This window comes from Lissotriton helveticus, chromosome 3_1, assembly GCF_964261635.1.
Source record: "Lissotriton helveticus chromosome 3_1, aLisHel1.1, whole genome shotgun sequence".
Classification (NCBI taxonomy): Eukaryota; Metazoa; Chordata; class Amphibia; order Caudata; family Salamandridae; genus Lissotriton; species Lissotriton helveticus.
This window is the reverse complement of record NC_136061.1, coordinates 89,744,834-89,768,044: the sequence shown is the minus strand read 5'-3', so window position 1 is coordinate 89,768,044 and position 23,211 is coordinate 89,744,834. Positions and strand designations below refer to the sequence as shown.

The window sequence follows — 23,211 nt, the reverse complement described above, 5'->3', positions numbered from 1 at the left end:
TCCTCCATTGTCCTGGTAGCCCATTATCCGCTCACTTTTGGCTAGGTTCACGCTCTATAGAAATACCATATACATACATATATACCTACATATACACAGATTGTGAGGGAACCTACCTCGAAGAAGCGGAAGGTGGCAGCATCTGAGACTTCGTCTTCCAGCACCAGGTTATCCACAAACATCCAGAAGAATGGCTTTTGGCTGCCTCCTGCAGGGCGGGCATAGCTGAGGAGGCGATGGTACTGATAGAAATACCAAGCTTTGGAAACACAAGATGGAGGACTGTGGTCAAAACAAGAGAGAGCTGGAAGCAAGCAGCAGCAATCAGTGGCAAGTGAGGGACCGCCGAGCAGTCATAGCATGGGCAGAGGGTTTAAAAGCTCAACCCAGAGATCTGTACATGCACCCCATGCCAAGTGACTGAATCAGATGCTGCCTCCAAACACCCTCATTCTGACTGTGCCACCATCATTGTGCAAATACTGGCAATTTTACACTATTTTACCACACACATCTTTGCTGTAATCTACACCACCCTCTACTAATAAACTACTACAGAAAAAAACAGCTCTACTAGACACACCTCCATCCTCACCTGAATCATCCTGTATTATTCAAATACTAAGAACCACACACAAGTCTACCTGCTACATCCCCTCTGTAACCTGCACCGCCAACTTCTACCCAAATACTGAGAATCCCAGACAAACATATGTGGAACACAATTACTGTGATCTGCACTTACCACCAACAATGCACACTTTGTGAATCCAATACAACTCATTCAAGGACATCTTCTCCTGTAACTACACATACACTATGACACAAATATTAGGAGTCAAGTTCAAATCGAACAAGCACACCCCTCAGTGTGACCTCTGCCTCACTGCTACTGTAATCCATGGAGACTCACACACAAAGATACTAGATAGGCCTACTTGGTGATCTACATCACCTGCAACAAGCTAAATAGTGGCAATCACACGCACGTCCTGCTACCCAAACATTTCCAAATATAAGCACAACTCTACTAACAACACTTCCAAAATGACCTAGAACACTCACTCCTCTTTCTATTTAGAATTATTTCATTTCAAATCTTTATTTCGGCTTCACGCCATAAAAGAACAGTACATACATTACAGTTCAATAGATAAAATAAACATTCAGTTAAAATATTAGACTCATTCTTTGAAACTGTGCAATACATGTTGGAAGACATTCGGAGCATGACAATAAAATCATATAAGCACTGGAGGACACCACAAAACTTTCAAGAACAAATTGAACTCAGTGTTACTATCAAAAAGCAAATTCAGGCCCATGGATGAATAAAAACTCAATTACAGCTGATGCCCCATTTTTTTCCTCTGGTAGAAGATAGAAAGTAAAAATCTACTAACACTAAATGTTATCTGTTGCGATGTATTTGTAGTTAGGATTCTCAGAGCCTGAGAACAGGACCTCCAGCCTAACAATAGGCATATTGGTTTAATCCATCTTATTCTTGCTTGACCGTACAAGGGGCAGAAAAAAAGGATATGTTGCTCATTCTCTATCTGATTGTTTTCACATAATGAGCAAACTTCATCCAATGCTAGGGAAGATGGATCACGGTTCCTGGCCCAACGAGCCAAAGTTGATTTTATTAAAAGATTACCATATCTAAATTTTAAAAATAATGTTTTGGCAAGTGGGGGCTCTATTTCATCCATGAAGATATCATAAAGTGGTTCATCCTTAAAGTTTAAAAATTTTGAAACTAATGACCCACTGATTGTGGTGTTTACAGTCATATTTGCTATGAAGGACCAAAAGGCCCTTTTTAGGATTAATTTGGGGTTGGGTGGTAACAGCTCGGGATTCTCCCAGAATTGTTTCAGACCTATATGATTGAACCAAGTCCTAACATGTCTAAGCCATGGAATAGTTTTCTGGCTGTCCAGCGCCATGATCTCTTTCAGCCCATCTCTATAAGCTTGAAGTTCAGGAACATGCCACAATCTAACCCATGCAAACACAACAATGATGGACAGAATGTGGATCAATGTCACACATTCACCCCAGTCCAAAGATCTGGGCCCAAATCCATCGTTTTTCCACTCCACACCACCCTGGGTTAGACAATGGCGATATGCAAATCAGCGCTGACCCTGTGCCCCATGGGAACAGTCCAGTCCGACCTACAAAAGCCATGTCCTTCCCAGAACGGAAACAAGCATCCGAGGACCGGCCCGGTTTCGAGGTAACACCTCTCATCAGCCCGGCTAGCTTGATTCCAGTGGTGTGGAGTGCCTGGGACTCACGTCTGAGCATCCCCAGTACACTTAGAGCGGTACCTGCAAACACAACAATGATGGACAGAATGTGGATCAATGTCACACATTCACCCCAGTCCAAAGATCTGGGCCCAAATCCATCGTTTTTCCACTCCACACCACCCTGGGTTAGACAATGGCGATATGCAAATCAGCGCTGACCCTGTGCCCCATGGGAACAGTCCAGTCCGAACTACAAAAGCCATGTCCTTCCCAGAACGGAAACAAGCATCCGAGGACCGGCCCGGTTTCGAGGTAACCCCTCTCATCAGCCCGGCTAGCTTGATTCCAGTGGTGTGGAGTGCCTGGGACTCACGTCTGAGCATCCCCAGTACACTTAGAGCGGTACCTGCAAACACAACAATGATGGACAGAATGTGGATCAATGTCACACATTCACCCCAGTCCAAAGATCTGGGCCCAAATCCATCGTTTTTCCACTCCACACCACCCTGGGTTAGACAATGGCGATATGCAAATCAGCGCTGACCCTGTGCCCCATGGGAACAGTCCAGTCCGAACTACAAAAGCCATGTCCTTCCCAGAACGGAAACAAGCATCCGAGGACCGGCCCGGTTTCGAGGTAACCCCTCTCATCAGCCTGGCTAGGCTTGATTCCAGTGGTGTGGAGTGCCTGGGACTCACGTCTGAGCATCCCCAGTACACTTAGAGCGGTACCTGCAAACACAACAATGATGGACAGAATGTGGATCAATGTCACACATTCACCCCAGTCCAAAGATATGGGCCCAAATCCATCGTTTTTCCACTCCACACCACCCTGGGTTAGACAATGGCGATATGCAAATCAGCGCTGACCCTGTGCCCCATGGGAACAGTCCAGTCCGAACTACAAAAGCCATGTCCTTCCCAGAACGGAAACAAGCATCCGAGGACCGGCCCGGTTTCGAGGTAACACCTCTCATCAGCCCGGCTAGCTTGATTCCAGTGGTGTGGAGTGCCTGGGACTCACGTCTGAGCATCCCCAGTACACTTAGAGCGGTACCTGCAAACACAACAATGATGGACAGAATGTGGATCAATGTCACACATTCACCCCAGTCCAAAGATCTGGGCCCAAATCCATCGTTTTTCCACTCCACACCACCCTGGGTTAGACAATGGCGATATGCAAATCAGCGCTGACCCTGTGCCCCATGGGAACAGTCCAGTCCGAACTACAAAAGCCATGTCCTTCCCAGAACGGAAACAAGCATCCGAGGACCGGCCCGGTTTCGAGGTAACACCTCTCATCAGCCCGGCTAGCTTGATTCCAGTGGTGTGGAGTGCCTGGGACTCACGTCTGAGCATCCCCAGTACACTTAGAGCGGTACCTGCAAACACAACAATGATGGACAGAATGTGGATCAATGTCACACATTCACCCCAGTCCAAAGATCTGGTCCCAAATCCATCGTTTTTCCACTCCACACCACCCTGGGTTAGACAATGGCGATATGCAAATCAGCGCTGACCCTGTGCCCCATGGGAACAGTCCAGTCCGAACTACAAAAGCCATGTCCTTCCCAGAACGGAAACAAGCATCCGAGGACCGGCCCGGTTTCGAGGTAACACCTCTCATCAGCCCGGCTAGCTTGATTCCAGTGGTGTAGAGTGCCTGGGACTCACGTCTGAGCATCCCCAGTACACTTAGAGCGGTACCTGCAAACACAACAATGATGGACAGAATGTGGATCAATGTCACACATTCACCCCAGTCCAAAGATCTGGGCCCAAATCCATCGTTTTTCCACTCCACACCACCCTGGGTTAGACAATGGCGATATGCAAATCAGCGCTGACCCTGTGCCCCATGGGAACAGTCCAGTCCGAACTACAAAAGCCATGTCCTTCCCAGAACGGAAACAAGCATCCGAGGACCGGCCCGGTTTCGAGGTAACACCTCTCATCAGCCCTGCAGTAACAATCTAACCCATAGCATTAACGGTCTAATAAGAACTTGATGGTCAGTTCTTTTAAAGTTAAGGTCCAATTGCAAGGGTACTAATGGGGTGCCTCTCGGGACCCTTACCAAGCTTCGCAAAAAATTATTATCTAGGACACTAAAGGTCTCCTTGGACCCGGACCCCCATAATTCTGCACCGTAGAGGACTGATGATTGAACTTTAAATTTGAATAGTTCCATTACTGGTGTCACCGCTTTACTAGTGCTTAGACTTTGCTCCCTAAGTATTGGTTTAACATTCTGGGCAAATATTAGTTTGCTTTTTTCCAATTGGGCTTTCCAGGAGTTGGAATCTAGTGTCACCCCCAAATATGAAAAATGGGGCACTGATTCCAGCTTTATTCCTTTTAAAGTTAGGCAACCCTTGTCTGGTTTGGTTGGATTTAGGGCCATATATTTTGTTTTTTTCCTGTTTATCTCCAGCCCCTTTTGACTGCAATAATCATTAAAAGTGTTCAATAATGTCTGCAAGCCATTTTTTGTTTGAGAAATCAAGATGGTATCGTCAGCAAATAATAGGGATGATACCCTTTCGCCGTTCAGTTTGGGAGAGTCATTTTTACATCTCTCTAAATATGAGGGAATGTCATTCACGAAGATGGAAAAAAGCGTGGGGGCCAGGACGCATCCTTGGCGAACTCCACGTTCGATTGGAATTTTTCGTGTTAGTTCGCCATTTGGGCCCCATCTAATTTTCGCGAAGTTCCCTTCATGTAGTTTTTTAATCTGAACTACTAAATTATTTGGCATACCTGCTGCACTCAAGGTTTTCCACAGAAGATTACGTGGCACCAAATCAAATGCTGCCCTTTAATCAACAAAAGCAACATATAAATGGGCCTTTTTAATCTTTACGTACTTCCAGTAGAGGCAGCAGAATCGAAAGATCTGATCTATAGTGCTGACTTTTGATCTAAACCCAGCTTGAAATTTGGTTAAAATTGAGTTTTCCTCCAACCAATTACTCACACGTAATAAAATATGACGTGAGTAAATTTTCTGAAGGATGTCCATTAAGCTAATTGGCCGATAGTTGCAGGGGTCCTTCCTATCTCCTTTTTTATATATTAAAACAATTTCGGCTCCCTTCCAACTTTCAGGAAATTCTAAACTACAAGATAATTTATTGCACAGATAATTGATATAAGGTGCCCATATTTTTGAGTCATGCTTGTAAAGATCCCCAGGAATTTTATCCAAACCTGGGGCTTTCCCAGATTTTATTTGGCTTATTGCCAACTCTGTTTCCCCTAGACTAAAAACAAGAAAATCTGCTGGGATTTCATAAATTACTGTATTCGATGCCATATGGGAATCATCATATTTTTTATATAAATTTGTAAAATGGGTTACCCAAGTTTGCTCGTCTAAAAAAGTATCCTTAACCACCCTACCTACGTGGTTCCCATTTGCTACTAGCCTCCAAAAAGCTACATTGTCGCGTGATCTTGCGGCTAACAGCAATTCGGCCCATTTATCTTCCTCCCACGCTATTTTCGAGGCCCTTTGGACGGACTTGTAATTATTTCTTGCTTTTTGTACATCCAATTGAGACTTGGACTTAATCGCAAATAATAATTCCCTCTTTGACTCTCTACAGGATCTGTCATACCAAGGCTTACTATGGGACAGATTCTGGGCCTTTTGCTGGTTTTTTCTAGGCATTTTAGTTACCAATAATTTTAGTTTGAGAAAGAACTCCTGATGTATTGTCAAAAAGGGGCTTTTGGCTTCCTCCTCAGGAGTTAAACCTAAATAGGATGCAAAGGTCCCAGCAAAGAGTGAATATATTTCACTAAGAATGATACTGTAATCCAATATAAATGGCCATTTAAGCGATCTCCTGTTGTTACTAATATGGATCTCGATATTATCGCCACCACCTTCCTCAAATGGGAGTGGTTGAGATAGATCATTAAACAATGCATCATCTAAGGTCAATTTTAAGGGAAAATGGTCACTTTTGACCCTCTCCATTATTTCAAAATCTACAAGATGCGACCAAAGGGGAATGGAAGCAATCACAAAATCCAGATTCCTTTTGTAAGTGTTCCTACTAAAAGTTGGTTTCTTTAAGGTGTCGGAGGGTAACCGACCGTTGCAGGCCGTTGCAGGAAATGCTCTGTACATAATTTAATCAGCTGGAGAGCCAAAGTGGAACATTTGACCGATTTAATATTCTCGAGGACAGGGATTTTATTCGCCTGGTCTTCCGCCTCAAAAATCTCACTTAGACCCAAGACAGGCTCATAATTGCAGTTTAGATCGCCAGCCAAAATAACAAAGTCCTCCCTGGGATCCAGCCCACTCAAAAAACAATCTAGTTTAGAAAGGGTTGGTGATTCTTTTGAAGATGATGCTGGCCTATTGTAGATATTTATTAGGAATAATTTATTCCCATTACAAGTTGTAACTTTTAGTACTAATATATCTACAGTATTTACGTCTATCACCTCGATATTAACCTTTAGATTTATTTTTACCCAAATCAGAAGTCCCCCGACGACCTTCCACTTCTGGAAGGGATTGCCCCAATTCCATAAGTCTTGTAACCTACCCTGTGGGGAGTATCAACTGCCCATGTTTCCTGTAGTAAGCAAAAATCAAAAGATTCTATGAAATTAGCCCACTCTGGATCCCTCAGGTTTTTTACGACTCCAGCTATATTCCAACAAACCAATTTTACCGGCATCCCAAATACGGATGGCATGGCAGTAATGACCCTTGGTGTCTCTTCACTAATGGTTGCCACCAATTGAGTTGCCAAAGGTGTTCTCTCGGAAGGCAAGTAACTCAAAATGCGTGTTGGTACTACCAATTCTTCGGGAGTAATTGTGTCATGAGTTACAGTTTTGACCAAAGACGGGGGCACAAGAGTCGCCAATACATCAAGTCCATTTACAACACCCACAACAGCAGGACTCCCTGTATCTCTTCCCTCATCCCCCCGTTCAAGGAACATCAATCACAATTATCAAGACCGCTAAAAATATCAAATCTATTTGACGTTTCAAGAGGTGTGAAAGGTTTTAGATGATCCATCTTTCCATTATGAAAATTTTGTGTTCTAGCTGGAACATAGTTCCATCCCATGGGATCTGGGGCTGTCACAGAGCAAGGAGCATAATACGAACTTCTTGTACCCTGTAGAGTCGGAGGATACAGAGCATATTGATTACTCCCAGCATGCTGTACAATAGGGTAATTGGGTGGCTGGGTTTGGGTTATGTAGTGTGGAGGGGGATACTGAGATGGAAACACCACTGACCTTGGGTAAAAATACGTTAAAGGTCTTGGAATTATAGTATTATTGGAGCTGCCTGTCTGCCAGTTCAATATAAATTGTACCGCATTGGGGTCCCTAAAATTCACCACCACCACATCACCATCGATGTCTTTAGGTCTACCCCCCAACCATTCAAGACGACGAACATGGACAATTTCCCCGTTGATATAATTTGCAATTGGCCTATGCATTCTCAGCCAATGCATTATCTTATTTTTTAATTGGGCAAAACCCTCCCTCTTATTTTGTTCAAGTACAGGCACACCTGTTAGGACTACCACATAGGGTACTGCCTCTGGTGGAAGTTCGGGCAACGGAACCCTTCTGGGTTTCCCCCAGGTGTGTCTGGTTTCCCCCATCTCCCTTGTTGGTTTCCCCAAAGGTAAATTAGATATGTTACCAATGGTTTTATTTGTAGCATTAGCCAGCAATTGGTCAGGAATTTTTTGTTGGGGGGGTTTGGGGGATGGATGATGATGAACAATAGCTGTCACTGTGTTCCCCATAGGTTTGGAGGTAGATGCAATTGAGGAAGGGATAGAAGCGATAATGGGGGAAGTGGTTGAAAGTGATTTGACTGAAGATGACATAATTTGAGGTGCATTGTTAGTTGCTAAACTAGATACATTATTTGAACCAGTATGAATTACAGGGTCCTTTTTACCCAATGCATCCTCAATTTTAGATAGTCTACACTCCACTTCCATCAGCCTCTCCAAGATGGATGAAGAGTAAGATTTAATCAAACTTTCAATATCAGGTAATGACACAAGACCCTTATTCTCAGTAGGTACGTTAACAACCACGCTAGTGTCCATACTGTTCTCCTTATCTGTGGGTGAATTTGTCAAGACTGAAGATGTAGGTAGGGTATGAATCCCCACTATATCTGATTGTAATACACAGGGATTCCTGACAATTTTGGCCGTCTTTTTACCAAAATCGGAGCAACTCAACTTTGGTTGTAGCGGATCCCATCTTTTCCGCCGTTTTTTTATCGGTGGCGGGCCATAGTTTTTTTGCGTGAGAGACAGTTTTTTTGCCCTATTACGGGCTGTTTGCATTTGTGGCAAAACATCTCCCTTCGGTGTAATTGAACAACTTGCATGTGGTATTGATGGTAAGCCAATCTTGTCCATCCTAAGTAAAGTATTTGGTGAGTGCACAACCATGTCCACTTCCAGGAGTTGGCTATCCGGTATGTTAACCGACTCATTAGCTATTGAGCCAGTGACAATATCAATAGATCCAGTAACAGGAGTTAGCGGCAATGAAACAGACCCATTCTTTATGCTTTCCACGGAACGGCGTCGATCCGCCCGCCGCTCCGCCATGACAATCTCCCTAGCAATATCAGGTGAAGATTTTGGAAAGTAATTGTCCAATGTTCCTTTTAACAGCAATCCCTGTTTATCATGCATGGGTTGCTCTGTGTTTGTAATAGACATCTGTAAGCAATAGACTGAAGGAGCAAACAAGTCGTAAGTGGTAATGGGCAATAACAAATACAGTCGGTACCTGAAGGCAAATGGATGCGCCCAGTCCGGTCTCCTCGGTTCTCGGAGGGTCTCAGAGGGTCCGCCCTTAGTCCGGGCTTTGTCCCGGGAGTCGTCCCGCAAACGCGTTCCGCTCACGCGTGGCGGTAACAGATCTTATACCGGAAGGTGGATAAGGGGAGGAGTCCCGGGAAGAGGCGGCAGGTGTGCCAGGTGTTACACGCACAGCCTGGTGGGCCTCGCAGTCCCGTCCTCCTTGCAGCCACACTTTCCCTCGGCAGAGCTTCTCCTCACCGACAGCACTTCCCAGGGTAACGAGGGTAACGAGCAGGATTAAGCAGCACAACACTCCTCTACGAGCGGCACCCGCAAAGCAGGGGCCGCGAGGAGTAATGTAGGCGGTGATAGAGGGGAGGAGTCCCGGGAAGAGGTGGCAGGTGTGCCAGGTGTTACACGCACAGCCTGGTGGGCCTCGCAGTCCCGTCCTCCTTGCAGCCACACTTTCCCTCGGCAGAGCTTCTCCTCACTGACAGCACTTCCCAGGGTAACGAGGGTAACGAGCAGGATTAAGCAGCACAACACTCCTCTACGAGCGGCTCCCGCAAAGCGGGGGCCGCGAGGAGTAATGTAGGCGGTGATAGAGGGGAGGAGTCCCGGGAAGAGGCGGCAGGTGTGCCAGGTGTTACACGCACAGCCTGGTGGGCCTCGCAGTCCCGTCCTCCTTGCAGCCACACTTTCCCTCGGCAGAGCTTCTCCTCACCGACAGCACTTCCCAGGGTAACGAGGGTAACGAGCAGGATTAAGCAGCACAACACTCCTCTACGAGCGGCACCCGCAAAGCGGGGGCCGCGAGGAGTAATGTAGGCGGTGATAGAGGGGAGGAGTCCTGGGAAGAGGCGGCAGGTGTGCCAGGTGTTACACGCACAGCCTGGTGGGCCTCGCAGTCCCGTCCTCCTTGCAGCCACACTTTCCCTCGGCAGAGCTTCTCCTCACCGACAGCACTTCCCAGGGTAACGAGCAGGATTAAGCAGCACAACACTCCTCTACGAGCGGCACCCGCAAAGCGGGGGCCGCGAGGAGTAATGTAGGCGGTGATAGAGGGGAGGAGTCCCGGGAAGAGGCGGCAGGTGTGCCAGGTGTTACACGCACAGCCTGGTGGGCCTCGCAGTCCTGTCCTCCTTGCAGCCACACTTTCCCTCGGCAGAGCTTCTCCTCACCGACAGCACTTCCCAGGGTAACGAGGGTAACGAGCAGGATTAAGCAGCACAACACTCCTCTACGAGCGGCACCCCGCTCATATAGCCCTTGACGATACGCTTCAACAATGTCCGCCAGGATCCATCTATCAACTAAGACACAAACACCGCACAAGAGCACATCTATCCCGCTGTAGCACACAATCCATACTATAAACCACACCATTCCACAAAGCAGCTCTCCTGCACATTAGAAGGCATCTTCTGATTCATGCCTGATCATTCTCTAATCTCATATCACTAGGACATTCTTGTGACCTCCAGTGCAACTCAGTCTCAACTTGCAGCATTCCCTAATATTGCAGGATGGGGTCAGCCATCTTTGCTAATGGGCTATCACAACCCAAGTAACACCCTTCTATTCCAACAATAAATACACAAATTCTCTCCACAGAATTACATAGAACAGTAAAACCGAGCACACCAACAGTGGCAAGCATGTACTGCTCTCTGTCATTGTACCTTTGCTGCCTGTTCTCAGAGATCCCGTGTTGTGCTTTTGATTTCATGTTATATGAGTGGTTCTAAAATGCGGTGGCACATTTTGCTGTCAACATTTTTATGTTAGAAACGATATGTTGTCTGGGTGTTTTTAACGCAGAAATCACTTTACAAACAATTGGACATGTAATATGTGCAATAACGTTGTTCAAATTAGTTCTACTAAGTTAAATCATAATTATTTTGTTTAAGTTGCAGTACAGGAAAATAAAAACAGCAAGTGTGCAGAGTTGAAGGCCATGCCTGAATCTCTTGTCAGATTCAGCAAGTGTGCATTCCACCTTTGGAACCCATGCAAGAAAGCAACTGCCACCTCCTCTTATGTTTAAAATACATTTAAATGCATGAGTAAAAGTTTACAATTCATACAGATGGGTATGTAGAGTGAATAGGGTATATTTCATTATTTCCAACATGGACATCTCTTTTGAATAGTATTTGTTGCTTTCAACTTACTTCCAAATTTCATAAGAAGCTATTGATGTTTCTGTCAGTACTAGAGCGATGAGGCATCTGACGAACCAGATTTACATTTTTAAAGAATTGTGTATACTAACAATCTGGAAGTTTAAAATCAGAGCAGATCTGTTTTTTTAGTTTCCCTTCAGTTGCAACTGGAGAGGTGAGAACATTCAGACCTCAACAATTTTTAATCTCATAATTTTTCTGTTTTAGTACTAAAAAAAACTGCCACCTCATTAAAAAATCGGTACAAAAGGGAGTGGTGATGGACGGAGCATCTGAATCAATCAAACACCCACACCCAGTCAAAAGATCTGGGTTTAATCCATCACCGTTCTTTAGCCCACTCTGCCACCCCAGTTCAGACATGGCTATAGGCAAATCAGTCTGACCCTGTGCCTCATGGAAACAGTCCAGCCCGAACTGCCAAGCCATGTCTTCCCTGGACCGGAAACAAGCTTACGAGGACCGGTTTCTGGCATTCCAGCCGTCTTCAGCCCGACTTGCTTGAATCCAGTGGCAAAGTGAGCAAGGGACTCACGTCTGAGCATACCCTGCCACACTTGTGGCAGCCAAAAGTGGTACAAAAGGGGGTGGTGATGGACGGAGCATCTGAATCAATCAAACACCCACACCCAGTCAAAAGATCTGGGTTTAATCCATCACCGTTCTTTAGCCCACTCTGCCACCCCAGTTCAGACATGGCTATAGGCAAATCAGTCTGACCCTGTGCCTCATGGGAACAGTCCAGCCCGAACTGCCAAGCCATGTCTTCCCTGGACCGGAAACAAGCTTACGAGGACCGGTTTCTGGCATTACAGCCGTCTTCAGCCCGACTTGCTTGAATCCAGTGGCAAAGTGAGCAAGGGACTCACGTCTGAGCATACCCTGCCACACTTGTGGCAGCCAAAAGTGGTACAAAAGGGGGTGGTGATGGACGGAGAATCTGAATCAATCAAACACTCACATCCAGTCAAAAGATCTGGGTTTAATCCATCACCGTTCTTTAGCCCACTCTGCCACCCCAGTTCAGACATAGCTATAGGCAAATCAGTCTGACCCTGTGCCTCATGGGAACAGTCCAGCCCGAACTGCCAAGCCATGTCTTCCCTGGACCGGAAACAAGCTTACGAGGACCGGTTTCTGGCATTCCAGCCGTCTTCAGCCCGACTTGCTTGAATCCAGTGGCAAAGTGAGCAAGGGACTCACGTCTGAGCATACCCTGCCACACTTGTGGCAGCCAAAAGTGGTACAAAAGAAGGTGGTGATGGACGGAGAATCTGAATCAATCAAACACTCACATCCAGTCAAAAGATCTGGGTTTAATCCATCACCGTTCTTTAGCCCACTCTGCCACCCCAGTTCAGACATGCCTCATCAAAAATGGCATGATTTGGTGAGATTTTAAGGCTTACACATTGGGAATCTATAGACGTTTTAATGACTTAAAGAGATCCTTTCCCGGATTGAAAGAAGCTCTATCTTTCGTGTTTAATAAGATTTGGCAATAAAGATCTCTAGCTTGTAATCTTTAGTAATTGTTTGCAGTTTGTGAGTGTGCCATTTCCTTCCTGCTTGTTGTACTTGTAAATTCTTCTTTTTCAGATTTCATTAAACCGTGGAAAGGAAGGTTTCTGTTTCTGATCTATGTTTACTGAGCTTGGGATAAACTGATCCCTAACAGTAGGTAGAAATGCTCTAACGTGCTCTACAGATGATTCCGTTCAATAGTGCTTAATTTGTAAAAAAATAAAAATAAGTGCCAGGGCTCTCGCCAGGAGGCCACTGCAGCTTTCACAACCTATGGCACCTGTCAGCACTGCCAGTATCAGCACCACCACAACTACTAACCTTCATACTCCTACAAATGTGCCAGTTCACATTATTCCCGGCCCCCAACGCTATATATTTTAAGAAGGCTGAATGGAGTTTCCTGAGTGGCTGGGTGAGATGTATTGCGGTAACTCCATTTCATCTCCTTCACCGCTCTTTTGCAATCCTCTCCGTCTGCACCAGACAACTGCACAAATTCCTTTAACGCACAGTTAAACCGTTCTACCATGCCGTTTTCCGTGGGATTATACACAGCAGTGATAAGGTGCTACACATCTGACTTTTCCATGCATTTACTAAAATACCCTGCAAGAAACTGCGGCCCATTGTCAGTTGTGATGCACTCCGGATAACCTTCCCCACGAAACACCTCCTCACAAAACTCTATCATGTTGGAAGATTTTGTCTTCCTCACAAAAGCAACATCTGGCCATTTTGGTAAAATAGTCCATCGTAACAATGACAAACTTCTTATCTAAACCCCTTGCAATATGTCCATTGCCAGGGTTTGTCAGGCATACTGGTGGGCGAAATGGTGGATTCCTGAGACTTGTGTGATTTGTCGGTACACATGCATGCCACACACTTGCGTACACATATCTCTATGTCTTAGTCCGTACCAGGCCACCAGAAATCACACCTGGCTCTCCTCTTCATATCAGACATACCATTGTGTCCTTCAGGTAGTAATTCCAACATCCTGGTATGCAGACCAACCAATACTATTAATTTGTCTACTCTCCTGACAATGCCGCTCTCAAGTGATAATTCCAGCCCCACCATTCTGTACTCAGAGAGTTCTTTTTTCATCAACGTGCTCTGTCCAATGTTATCAGATAAGCATGAGATTAGTTGCTACCTCTTGGGAAACTTCCTGTTTCCATTCTTCCTCGCTCACAGCACCCTTGCATGACTTATCCACAGTAGGCACCAGACACTCTTCTGCCTCTTCCCTAACATCATATACCTCATGCCCCAATAAAGGCAATGGAGATAAACAATCTGCATTGATGTTTTTTTGACTTGGCACATATCTCAACTAAAAGTTATATTCTTGCAACCGGTACAACCATTTTGCTCTCCTAGATGTAGCCTTTACAGGTCGCTTTGTGGTGAAGATGTCAAATAACAGTTTATGATTGGTTCTCAACTCAAATGTTTTCCCCATATGTACGTCTTCATATAACTGACACCCCACCAACAAGCTAGTGCCTCTTTTTCAATGACAGAGTAAGTAGCTTCTGCCCCTTTGAGCGTTCGTGAAGCAAAAGCTACCACCCATTCCATCTTTCCTTTGCATGAGTACTGCGCCCAAACCATACGTACTGGCATCCACTACCATGATGGGTTTGTTGTGGGGATCATACGGTTTGAGGGCTACCGCCTTAGTTATGTCTGCTTTTATGCTATCAAAAGCCATCTGACATTCCTCATTCCACACAAACAGTGTACCTTTCTTCATCAAGAGTCTCAAAATGTGTAAATTTGTTGCAAAGTGCTGCACGAACCTTGAATAATACTCTGCTAGGCCCAGGAAGGAACGTAACTGTTCCTTGTCCGAAGGTGCCGGAGTACTCTCAATGGCTTCAAGTGATTTTTTCTCTTGGTTTAACACCATCCCCAGACAGTGTGTTCCCCAAATAATTGATTTGCCCCACACAAATTTGCACTTTTCAGAGCTCACAGTTAATCCTGCATCTTGTAATTTCTTCAAAACGTTATTCAGCACACAGAGACATGATTGTCCATGTTGTTACCCCACACCAAAATATCATCTTGAAACACCATCATGTTGTCAACCCACTTCAAAAGACTGCTCATGAGCCTTTGGAAAACCTCAGAAGCGGAAGCCAATCCGAAAGGCATTTGTAAGAACTGGAACGCACCCTCAGGCATTATAAACAACGGCAGATGCCGGGAATCAGGATGTAATCTCACCTGGTGGTATGCATAGGAAAGGCCAATGGCCGATAAATATTTGGCACTTTTGACACTAACCACAATTTCAATAATGCAGGGTAAGTGGTGGCGGTCAACCCACATGTTCAAGTCCCTCAAGTCCACACACATGCACAACTTGCCATTTGATTTGAGTGCCAAAACGATCTGACTTAACACTCCGATGCCTCAATGAGTTCAATGAACTTGGCATCACATAATCAGTCCAATTCCAGCCTGAGTTGCGCTCGCAAAGCAAATGGCACATTCTTGACTTTGTGAACAACAGGATGACAATCTGCCTTCAACACAATCCGGTGCTCGAATTTATTTAAACATCCCAGTTTCTTGCTAAACAATTCTGAATATTTCATGTGCCACTTACATTTCTCAGAGTCATGTGTAAGCAAAACTTGATCGAGATTTTTGGGATCAAGGATGATGCCTAAACTTTTTTGCTCTCTCCAGCCAAGTAGAGCTCTGCCTTTGTTTACTACATACATCTTCCCTTGTTTGCTCCTATCCTTGTACAAAATGTGGCACACAAAATACCCCAACAATGGAAGTTTGACACCACAATACCCCTCAAGTTCAATGTCGGGTGGAGACAGGTTGCCCCTGCCTGTAGACTCCCATACGTTTTGTAAATTAAGGCGTACAGAGAACAGGAATCAACCCACAATGATATCTTGACCTCGTTTATAGATAAAATACATTTGGGAGAATGATACCCTTCAGACACTTCATTTACTTAATTCTCCTAAATTACTAACACCTCCACATCACTGTCATATTTCGACTCTGACGATCCACCATTACTCCTCAATAGGTTCACAGACCGTTTCCAACCTTCAATATTCCCAGACCTACGCATTCTTGAAAAATAGCCCCGATTTTTGCATTTGAAAGTAGTAAACTTTAGCAGCAGGTCAACTAATCGCTTCAGTGGTATGTCTTAAACTTCCACACCTGAAACAAATGCACTACTATTAATGATTGATGCCTTTTCAGTAGAAAGTTTTGGTCGAAGCTGAACTTTCAACCACTCACTCTTTAGTTTTGCGAATGATGTTACCAACACTGACATTACTTTTCTCCTTCCCTTGTTCACTATTGAGTTCTCTGACATAACAAAAAGTGTTTTCTACTCTTCTGGCAATGTCAATGTTTTTTTGCAATGAAGGATCCTTTAACTCTAATAAGCCTCTCTTTGATTTTACAGTTGTTGGTTCGGTTTATAAACTGGTCCCTAATTATCTCTTCATGGAGGTCCCTGAATCTGCACGCGGCGGCTAACATTCTTAATACAGCCACATAATGCTCCACCGTTTCGCCAGTTGTGCCCTAGAAGAGAATCTGTGTCTTTCCACTACTATACTGGTTTTCTTTCCATAGTTGTCCTCTAAAGCTTTTAAAGAATCAATATACTCATCGATTACTGCTTCTTCTGCACCTGACCCCTCTTTTTCACCTTCACGGTTGGTCGTATTGGCACGTATAGGTTTGGGTAAAGTTTTCAATACCTTTCTACCATCTACACCTAGATTATGTTTTAATAAGGCTAATTTTCGAGATGCTACAAAGGTTTCCTCCTCCTATTGCTTCAAGGAAGTCTCACACGATTCCTGCCTATCCTCCGACACCATGGTTGAAACAACGGGATTCTGTAAAAGTTTGGGCAGGCTAAAACTGATGTGGTATTCATAATTTTCTTCCTGAGTAAAACATCAACAAAAATGTGTGTATAAATACCCCAAACTACACTGAAAACCCAATCTTAGGGAGGGGGACCAGGAGGCAAGTTGGCGGCCATGTAGGAGGCCGATAACAGCATCAGCGAGTCCTGGGCTGGTAGCTAACTGAGAAACCCCTGTATTAATGTACGCGAACCATCTTTGAGCTGTGGCGGAGAAATAAAAGAACCCCCCCCCCCTCATGTCGGGACTTTGAAGCCCTCATAATACTCTCTGGTTGTCATGGTCGAGGTTTGGACCCCGGCTGATTGAGCGTGTTGTACTGAGGTATCTGATGTATCTGACTCACCTGATCGCTTGGAGCACTCGTCGCGGAGAGCGAATGGCTCCGAAAAACGCGGCAAACTCTGCCGGCACTAAAAGCGCTACTGCGGCTCACAAGCTCCGGGAGAGGCTCAGGCAGTAACGGGATCGGAAGTACTGGAGCAGACGGTGGCTGGTCCGGGGCAGCTCCCCTCGCCCGGTCAGGCGAGACGAGCAAAGGGCGGGACCTCACTGAAGAGTCGACCGCCACCACCGTCCGTAGCGGATATCCTACTTCGTGGAAAAGAGGCGCCGGCGCAGACCCAGACGGGGTACCCTCGTGCACGGAGAAAAGAGCAACGGGAGGAAAGGACAATGAGGTGAGCGTGCCCGAGTCCCCGGGGCCCCTGGTTCCAATAGTTTTGGACACAGGGGACTTAATTGCAGCTGGGGTGCTCGGGTTGGATCCAGAGATTGGCGGCTCCCCCTACTCCCTGCTCTATCCCTTGTGAAAAGGGGGTCATTGTACTGACAAAGTCTACCGGCCATGGCAGTATTGCAGGCATTCCAAAGGAAAAAGCGGCTCCCCTAGTGGTGGATCAGACTGTTGTCGGGACTGTAGATAAAGATCAAGATGCACCGGGTGAGACGCTGGAGTTAAATGGAATTACACATAACAAGGGAATGCTGCGACCTGCTTTGGAAAATGAAACAAGAGGTATGAGTTCTGTAACAGAGCTAGCTCACATTGACAAAGATATGCCCGAGGGGGATAAAGAGCCTAGTGACTGTTTTGTTTCATTCTCAGATGGGGGAGAATGGTCGGAGTGCGATCAGAGTTCAGTACCTGGTACTAGCCACTTAGATTCTGACAGAGGAGGAATAACCTCAGAGTACTGGGTGTCCCTGAAGGAGTCGTAGTACAGGATACAAGAGCATACATAATTATTCTCTTTAAATCTGCCTTCCCTGAATTGAGCTAATGGAACTGGGCGGTCGAGGTTCAGAGGGCCCATCGCATTCCGTTTAAGCCCCGAGTGCAAGTAAAAGAGGGAGATAAACACTAGGCAATTCTAATATTTCTGGGCAACTTCTGTTTAAGACAGGCCATATCAGAGAAGGCCAGACCAGAAGCAAGGAGGTCAAGGGAGGAGGTTTCGTTCTTTGTCCGCCCTGACTTCTGCCACTCAACGGTGGAGAGACAATGGAGATTGAGGCAGCTAATAAAACCATTTCACGACAAGAAAATACAAGTCTACCTCATAAACCTGGCAAAATATAAAGTAGTTCATGAGGGACAGACCAGTTATTTCTCTTCAGAGATCAAAGCTAAAGATTACTTGGACACTTTTGCTAAATAACAAAGGTTCAATGTGACGTTCGACTTATTGAAGAAGTTAAAGAGCTCTAGGGGTCTGGGGCATAAGGGTTTTGTTGATTTCTGGTCATAAGGGTTTCAAAGGTTTTGGTAAGGGGAGGGGTGAGGGGTTAACAGGAGAACATGGTGGTTGGGTGGTTTGCTTACTATGAATCAATTGACTTAATGGGATTCTGGGGGTTCGTGAATTAAAGAGTATACATTTGTTTTTGTAGTCCCAGCTCGCCAATGCTGTATACATCACATGCCCAGACTAAGGTCTGAACGCCTTGTTAGAGTATGGGGTGTAAGGGGGAGGAGGGCAATGTGGGGAGGTCGGGAGGGGGGGAGGAGTCGAGGGAGTGGGGGGGAGGACGAACAAAAAGAAAGAAAAAAATTCCTGGTACGATTGTGTTTTTTATGTAGTAATGCTTTTGTTTTTGTTCAGTGTATCGACTTCATTCAGAAATGGTTTGATGACTCAGTAGGAAATGGATTAGAAATTGAGGATGCTTAAAATGTGCACAATAAATATAGGGGGTTTGAATAACTGGAGAAAGAGGCAAAGGCTAGGGTATTTTGTTAGGTCAAATCAGATGGATATGATCTGCCTACAGGAGATCCATCTCCCATGGTCAAAAAAACATCTATTGGGCCTAAGGGGCTTTGATCTCTTGGCTAGTTCCTCGCAGACATCCACAATTAGAGGTGTAGCGATATTGGCTAAATCCACCGGGGGTACAGCGAAGCGCCAGATGACGGGCGGTCAAGGGAGATGGGCGCTGGTGGTACTCGAAATGGGATGTACAATCTGCACAGTCTATGGGTCTAACCAAAATGATCCCGAGATGTTTAACTTCTTGGAAATAGAATTAATGAACTGGCCAAGTCTGATTATTCTGTGCGGAGATCTTAATATTTCTGCCGATCTGACTAATAGCACTGTCTTTGGAGGTCGTAAACCCAAAGTGTTTCGGGCCTTGAGTTCGTTAATGGAATCACATGGGCTGGTGGATGTCTGGGGGAATAAGGAGCCTAATAGTAATGGATTTACCTATTTCTCATGCCCCTATAAAAGATATACTAAACTGGATTCTTTTCTAATACCCTCCACTGAACTGAATAGGGTTGGGATTAAAAAGCTATCTAAACTCATCTCTGATCATAGCCCGCTAATTTTGCAGTATGATTTTGGCATCTCTGCTAGGATTTATTCGAGATGGACCTTTGAGAGGAAGTTATTAGCCAATCCGGTATTTGTAGAACACTTAAGGAAATGGACAAAATAATATTAAGACATGAATCGATATAGCGCTAATAGAAATAGTGTCTCCTGAGAGGAGAAACGATAAGCTTTGACGCTAGACTACGAAAAAAGGAGAGGGAGGATAATAAGAAATTAATCGCTCAACTTGTAGCGGCAGAAGAACATCATATAGAGGATATTATTCGGGGCAATGATGCTACTGAGAGTCAGCAGAAGATTCTGGCTATAAAAGCAGAATTATGCAAGGGGATAGCACAGAAAGCGGCAGACGAGTACCAGACTCACAAGGGAAGGCGCTATGAATTAGACAGGGCTTCAATAGGAATGTAATAACTGATATAGAAGAAGGCGCCTAGAATTATACAGAGCCAGAAGACATCATAAAGTCGTTTAAAAACCTTTACCAAAGTTATATACGGAAGAGACGCATTACGATTGTCCTAACTTAGATTTTAGGGACAAAGGCCCCCAGCTGGCAGCTACAGATAGAACAATGTTTGATAATGATATGGATATGAAAGAGGTGATAGAAGCATTGCAGGAGCTAGCACCAGGCAAGGCTTCGCGGCCAGATAGTATCCCCCTCGAAGTGTATAAAAGTTTACAGAATGAGATCATTCCTATACTGCTGGATCTATTTAATGGTATTATTTATTCTGGTGAGGTACCACATTCGTGGAAGGAAACAAATATAGTCGTATTCCATAAAAAGAGTAAGCCTAAGGAAAAACCTGGCTTGTATCGTCCAATATCCCTCATCAACATGGACACAAAGATCTATGCAAAGGTCTTGGCCAGAAGGATGGGGGGGGGGGGTCATTGGCAGTCTGGTTTCCCAGTGGCAGCATGGGTTTATCCCAGGCCGTGGGACCACGGACCACATCAGATGTGCCATCTCGCTATTTGATGTCCAGGCTGCCACGGGGGGCCGGATGGCCATGATCCTCCTGGATGCCGGAAAGGCCTTCGATCGTGTTGCGTGGAAATATCTGTGGGGGATATTAGACCAAAGGGGCTTTGGCCCTAAAATCATGGGAGCTATTAAGGCAATGTATTCCAAACCAAAAGCCAGGATTCAATTAATGGGAGGTTCCTCTGAACCATTTTGCATTTCTAGGGGGACACGACAGGGGTGTCCCTGTTCACCCATCCTCTTCGCTATGTATATAGACCCGCTGGTACGTTATTTATTAGAATGTCTGGAAATCTTACCAGTGGTTTGCAATAGCTTCGAAACTAAGCTGTTAGCTTATGCGGATGATCTGGCCATTATCACCTCGGAACCAGATAAGGCCATGGTAGCGATTGCGGGTGTAGCTAAAGAGTTTGGGCGGAACTCAGGATATCTTTTAAATAAAAGCAAAACTCAGATAATATGCACAAATAATATTTTAAGGGTGGATCAAAGGTATCAAGATTCAGCGGTATATCTAGGAGTCAGGATAAATTCTGTAATAAGTAAAATTGTTAAAGATAATTTTAACCCGTTGATAAAATCAATTACAGTAGACCTGAAGAGAATGGATGTCCTTTATCTTTTCATAATAGGAAGAGTAAACATACTCAAAATGGCCATGCTTCCTAAGATACTGTATCTCTTTCACTCAATTCCATATCTGATTGATGAAGCTATGTTAAAATCAATAGAGACAGTCTTCATGAATTTTATCTGTCAGTACAGCAAGGTCAGGCAATCGATGAAATATCTATCACTTCCACAACAAAGGGGAGGGCTGGCAATGCCTAACATTAGATTTTATCAATTGGCTTGCTTGTTGTGCCAGATGGCTATCCTATTTGAGCCTGCGACGAATATGTCCGATACTCGACAATCAAGCAATACCATCTATATATGAGATGCTGTTGGGCAGAGAGGCCCTGGGACTCCTGTCACGCAAAAACAATAGGCGCTATTATAAGAAGATGCGTTACAAGGTTTCCGATAGTCTCTGGGAAATATGGAAACGAGTTTGAACGGTGCTAGCAATTCCTAAAATTAACTACTACACACCTTTATGGAATTCTAGTATCTTCCCGCAATTCAGTTATGATAGGCTGGGGTCATTATGGGAGCAACAAGGGGTTAAAAGAATAGGAGATATTTTTGAAGGAGATAATCTCTTGAGTTTTGAAGAGATACAGCAGAAATTTGGAATCCCTGCGAGTCAGGGTTTTAAGTTTCAGCAAATCTCTGGTCTGCTGAGGGGCATTAGGCCCCGGATTATTCCAGGAGGTCAGATCATCATCATCAAACAAGCTTTATTCGACGGTTGTCATAAAAGCATATAATACATTTAAAATTCATCAATAGAAATTAATAAATATTGTTAAAATTACAAGTTCATAAAATTCATTGATAATACAACTATAAAAGGTACTATTGCACATGTTGCATGGCCAGGAACTTTTAGCACCCTGTAGAGTAGATTATACTGCCATCAGTTTACATCTAATTGTCCATGCCCAACCTAAAAATTTGGCTACAGCTATAAACACAGGTGGGTTGGTACAAGTACGGATTATTCTGTCCCATTCCTAGTGCCCACTAGTCTGCACATTGGGCGTAACTAAATCCGACGGGGTGCTGCATACACAGGACATTCAAACAGTAGGTGATTAATAGTTTCCATAGGGGCCGGGCAAGCCGGACAGGCAACCTTGGCCCCACTGGACCATCTATTGGTAAACGCTCTGACCGGTAAGCTTCCAATTCTCATTTGAAAATAAAGCTTGCGGTCTAGGGGTTTTGTAATGACATCCCAGAAGGCTTCAAAGTTGGACCCATCTTTGAAGTCCAGAAACATACCAGTCAGGGAGAGAGGAGCAATGTTCCTAAAAGTTTTAGCAATACAAGTCTTTTAGGGCTTTTTTGGGAGGAAACCTAGCATTTACTGGATCTTCCCACAGTTCCCCAAGGCCTAGATCCCTTAATACACCCCGAATATTGGTTAACCACTTGATCTTATGGGAAGTATCACACCTATTACGTCCAACAGCCCCCTGGTGTATATTTCCAATTTGGGCGTAGACCATATCCGCCTCCAGTATAAAACTGGGCACAGGGACGCAATGAGAGATATTGGGCACAAACCCAAGTCATAAAATAAAGGGCTCATGGGGGTGCTCTGGGGTAATTTAATTAGATTCCTGAGGAAGCGATTTTCAGAAACTGTCATTCCCCTTAAATTCTCAAACCCCCATATTTCAACTCCATATAAGGTGGAGCTAACCACTTTGCCATTATATACTGATAATACCGGGGCTATCGGCTTAGTGAGAGACCTTGAGTGTCCTAGACTCAGTGCTCCAGCGAGCTGTCGGTGTTTGAGAGTAGCCAGCTCAACCTGCTATTTCCAAGATAGATCATGCTGAATGCAAACTCCCAGATAACTAAAAACTTGAACCTTCTCAAGAGGTAATTTATTCATGCTTACAGTACCCTTGAAAGATTTTGATTCATTAAAAGACATACATTTTGATTTTAAAATGTTCACTTCCAAACCACAGGCCGTGCAAAAGTTTTCGAAAATCGAT

The 23,211-nt window shown here is 44.8% G+C and overlaps 1 protein-coding gene across 1 annotated transcript in view; it reads right to left on the bottom strand.

Moving 5' to 3' along the window:
- DNMT3L (DNA methyltransferase 3 like) overlaps positions 1-23,211 on the bottom strand; it is a 214,242-nt gene that overhangs the window by 44,466 nt on the left and 146,565 nt on the right. The window contains exon 10 of the mRNA XM_078679281.1: positions 117-259. Within this exon, the coding sequence (XP_078535407.1) occupies positions 117-259 (143 nt within the window). The remainder of the gene's footprint in view (positions 1-116; positions 260-23,211) is intronic.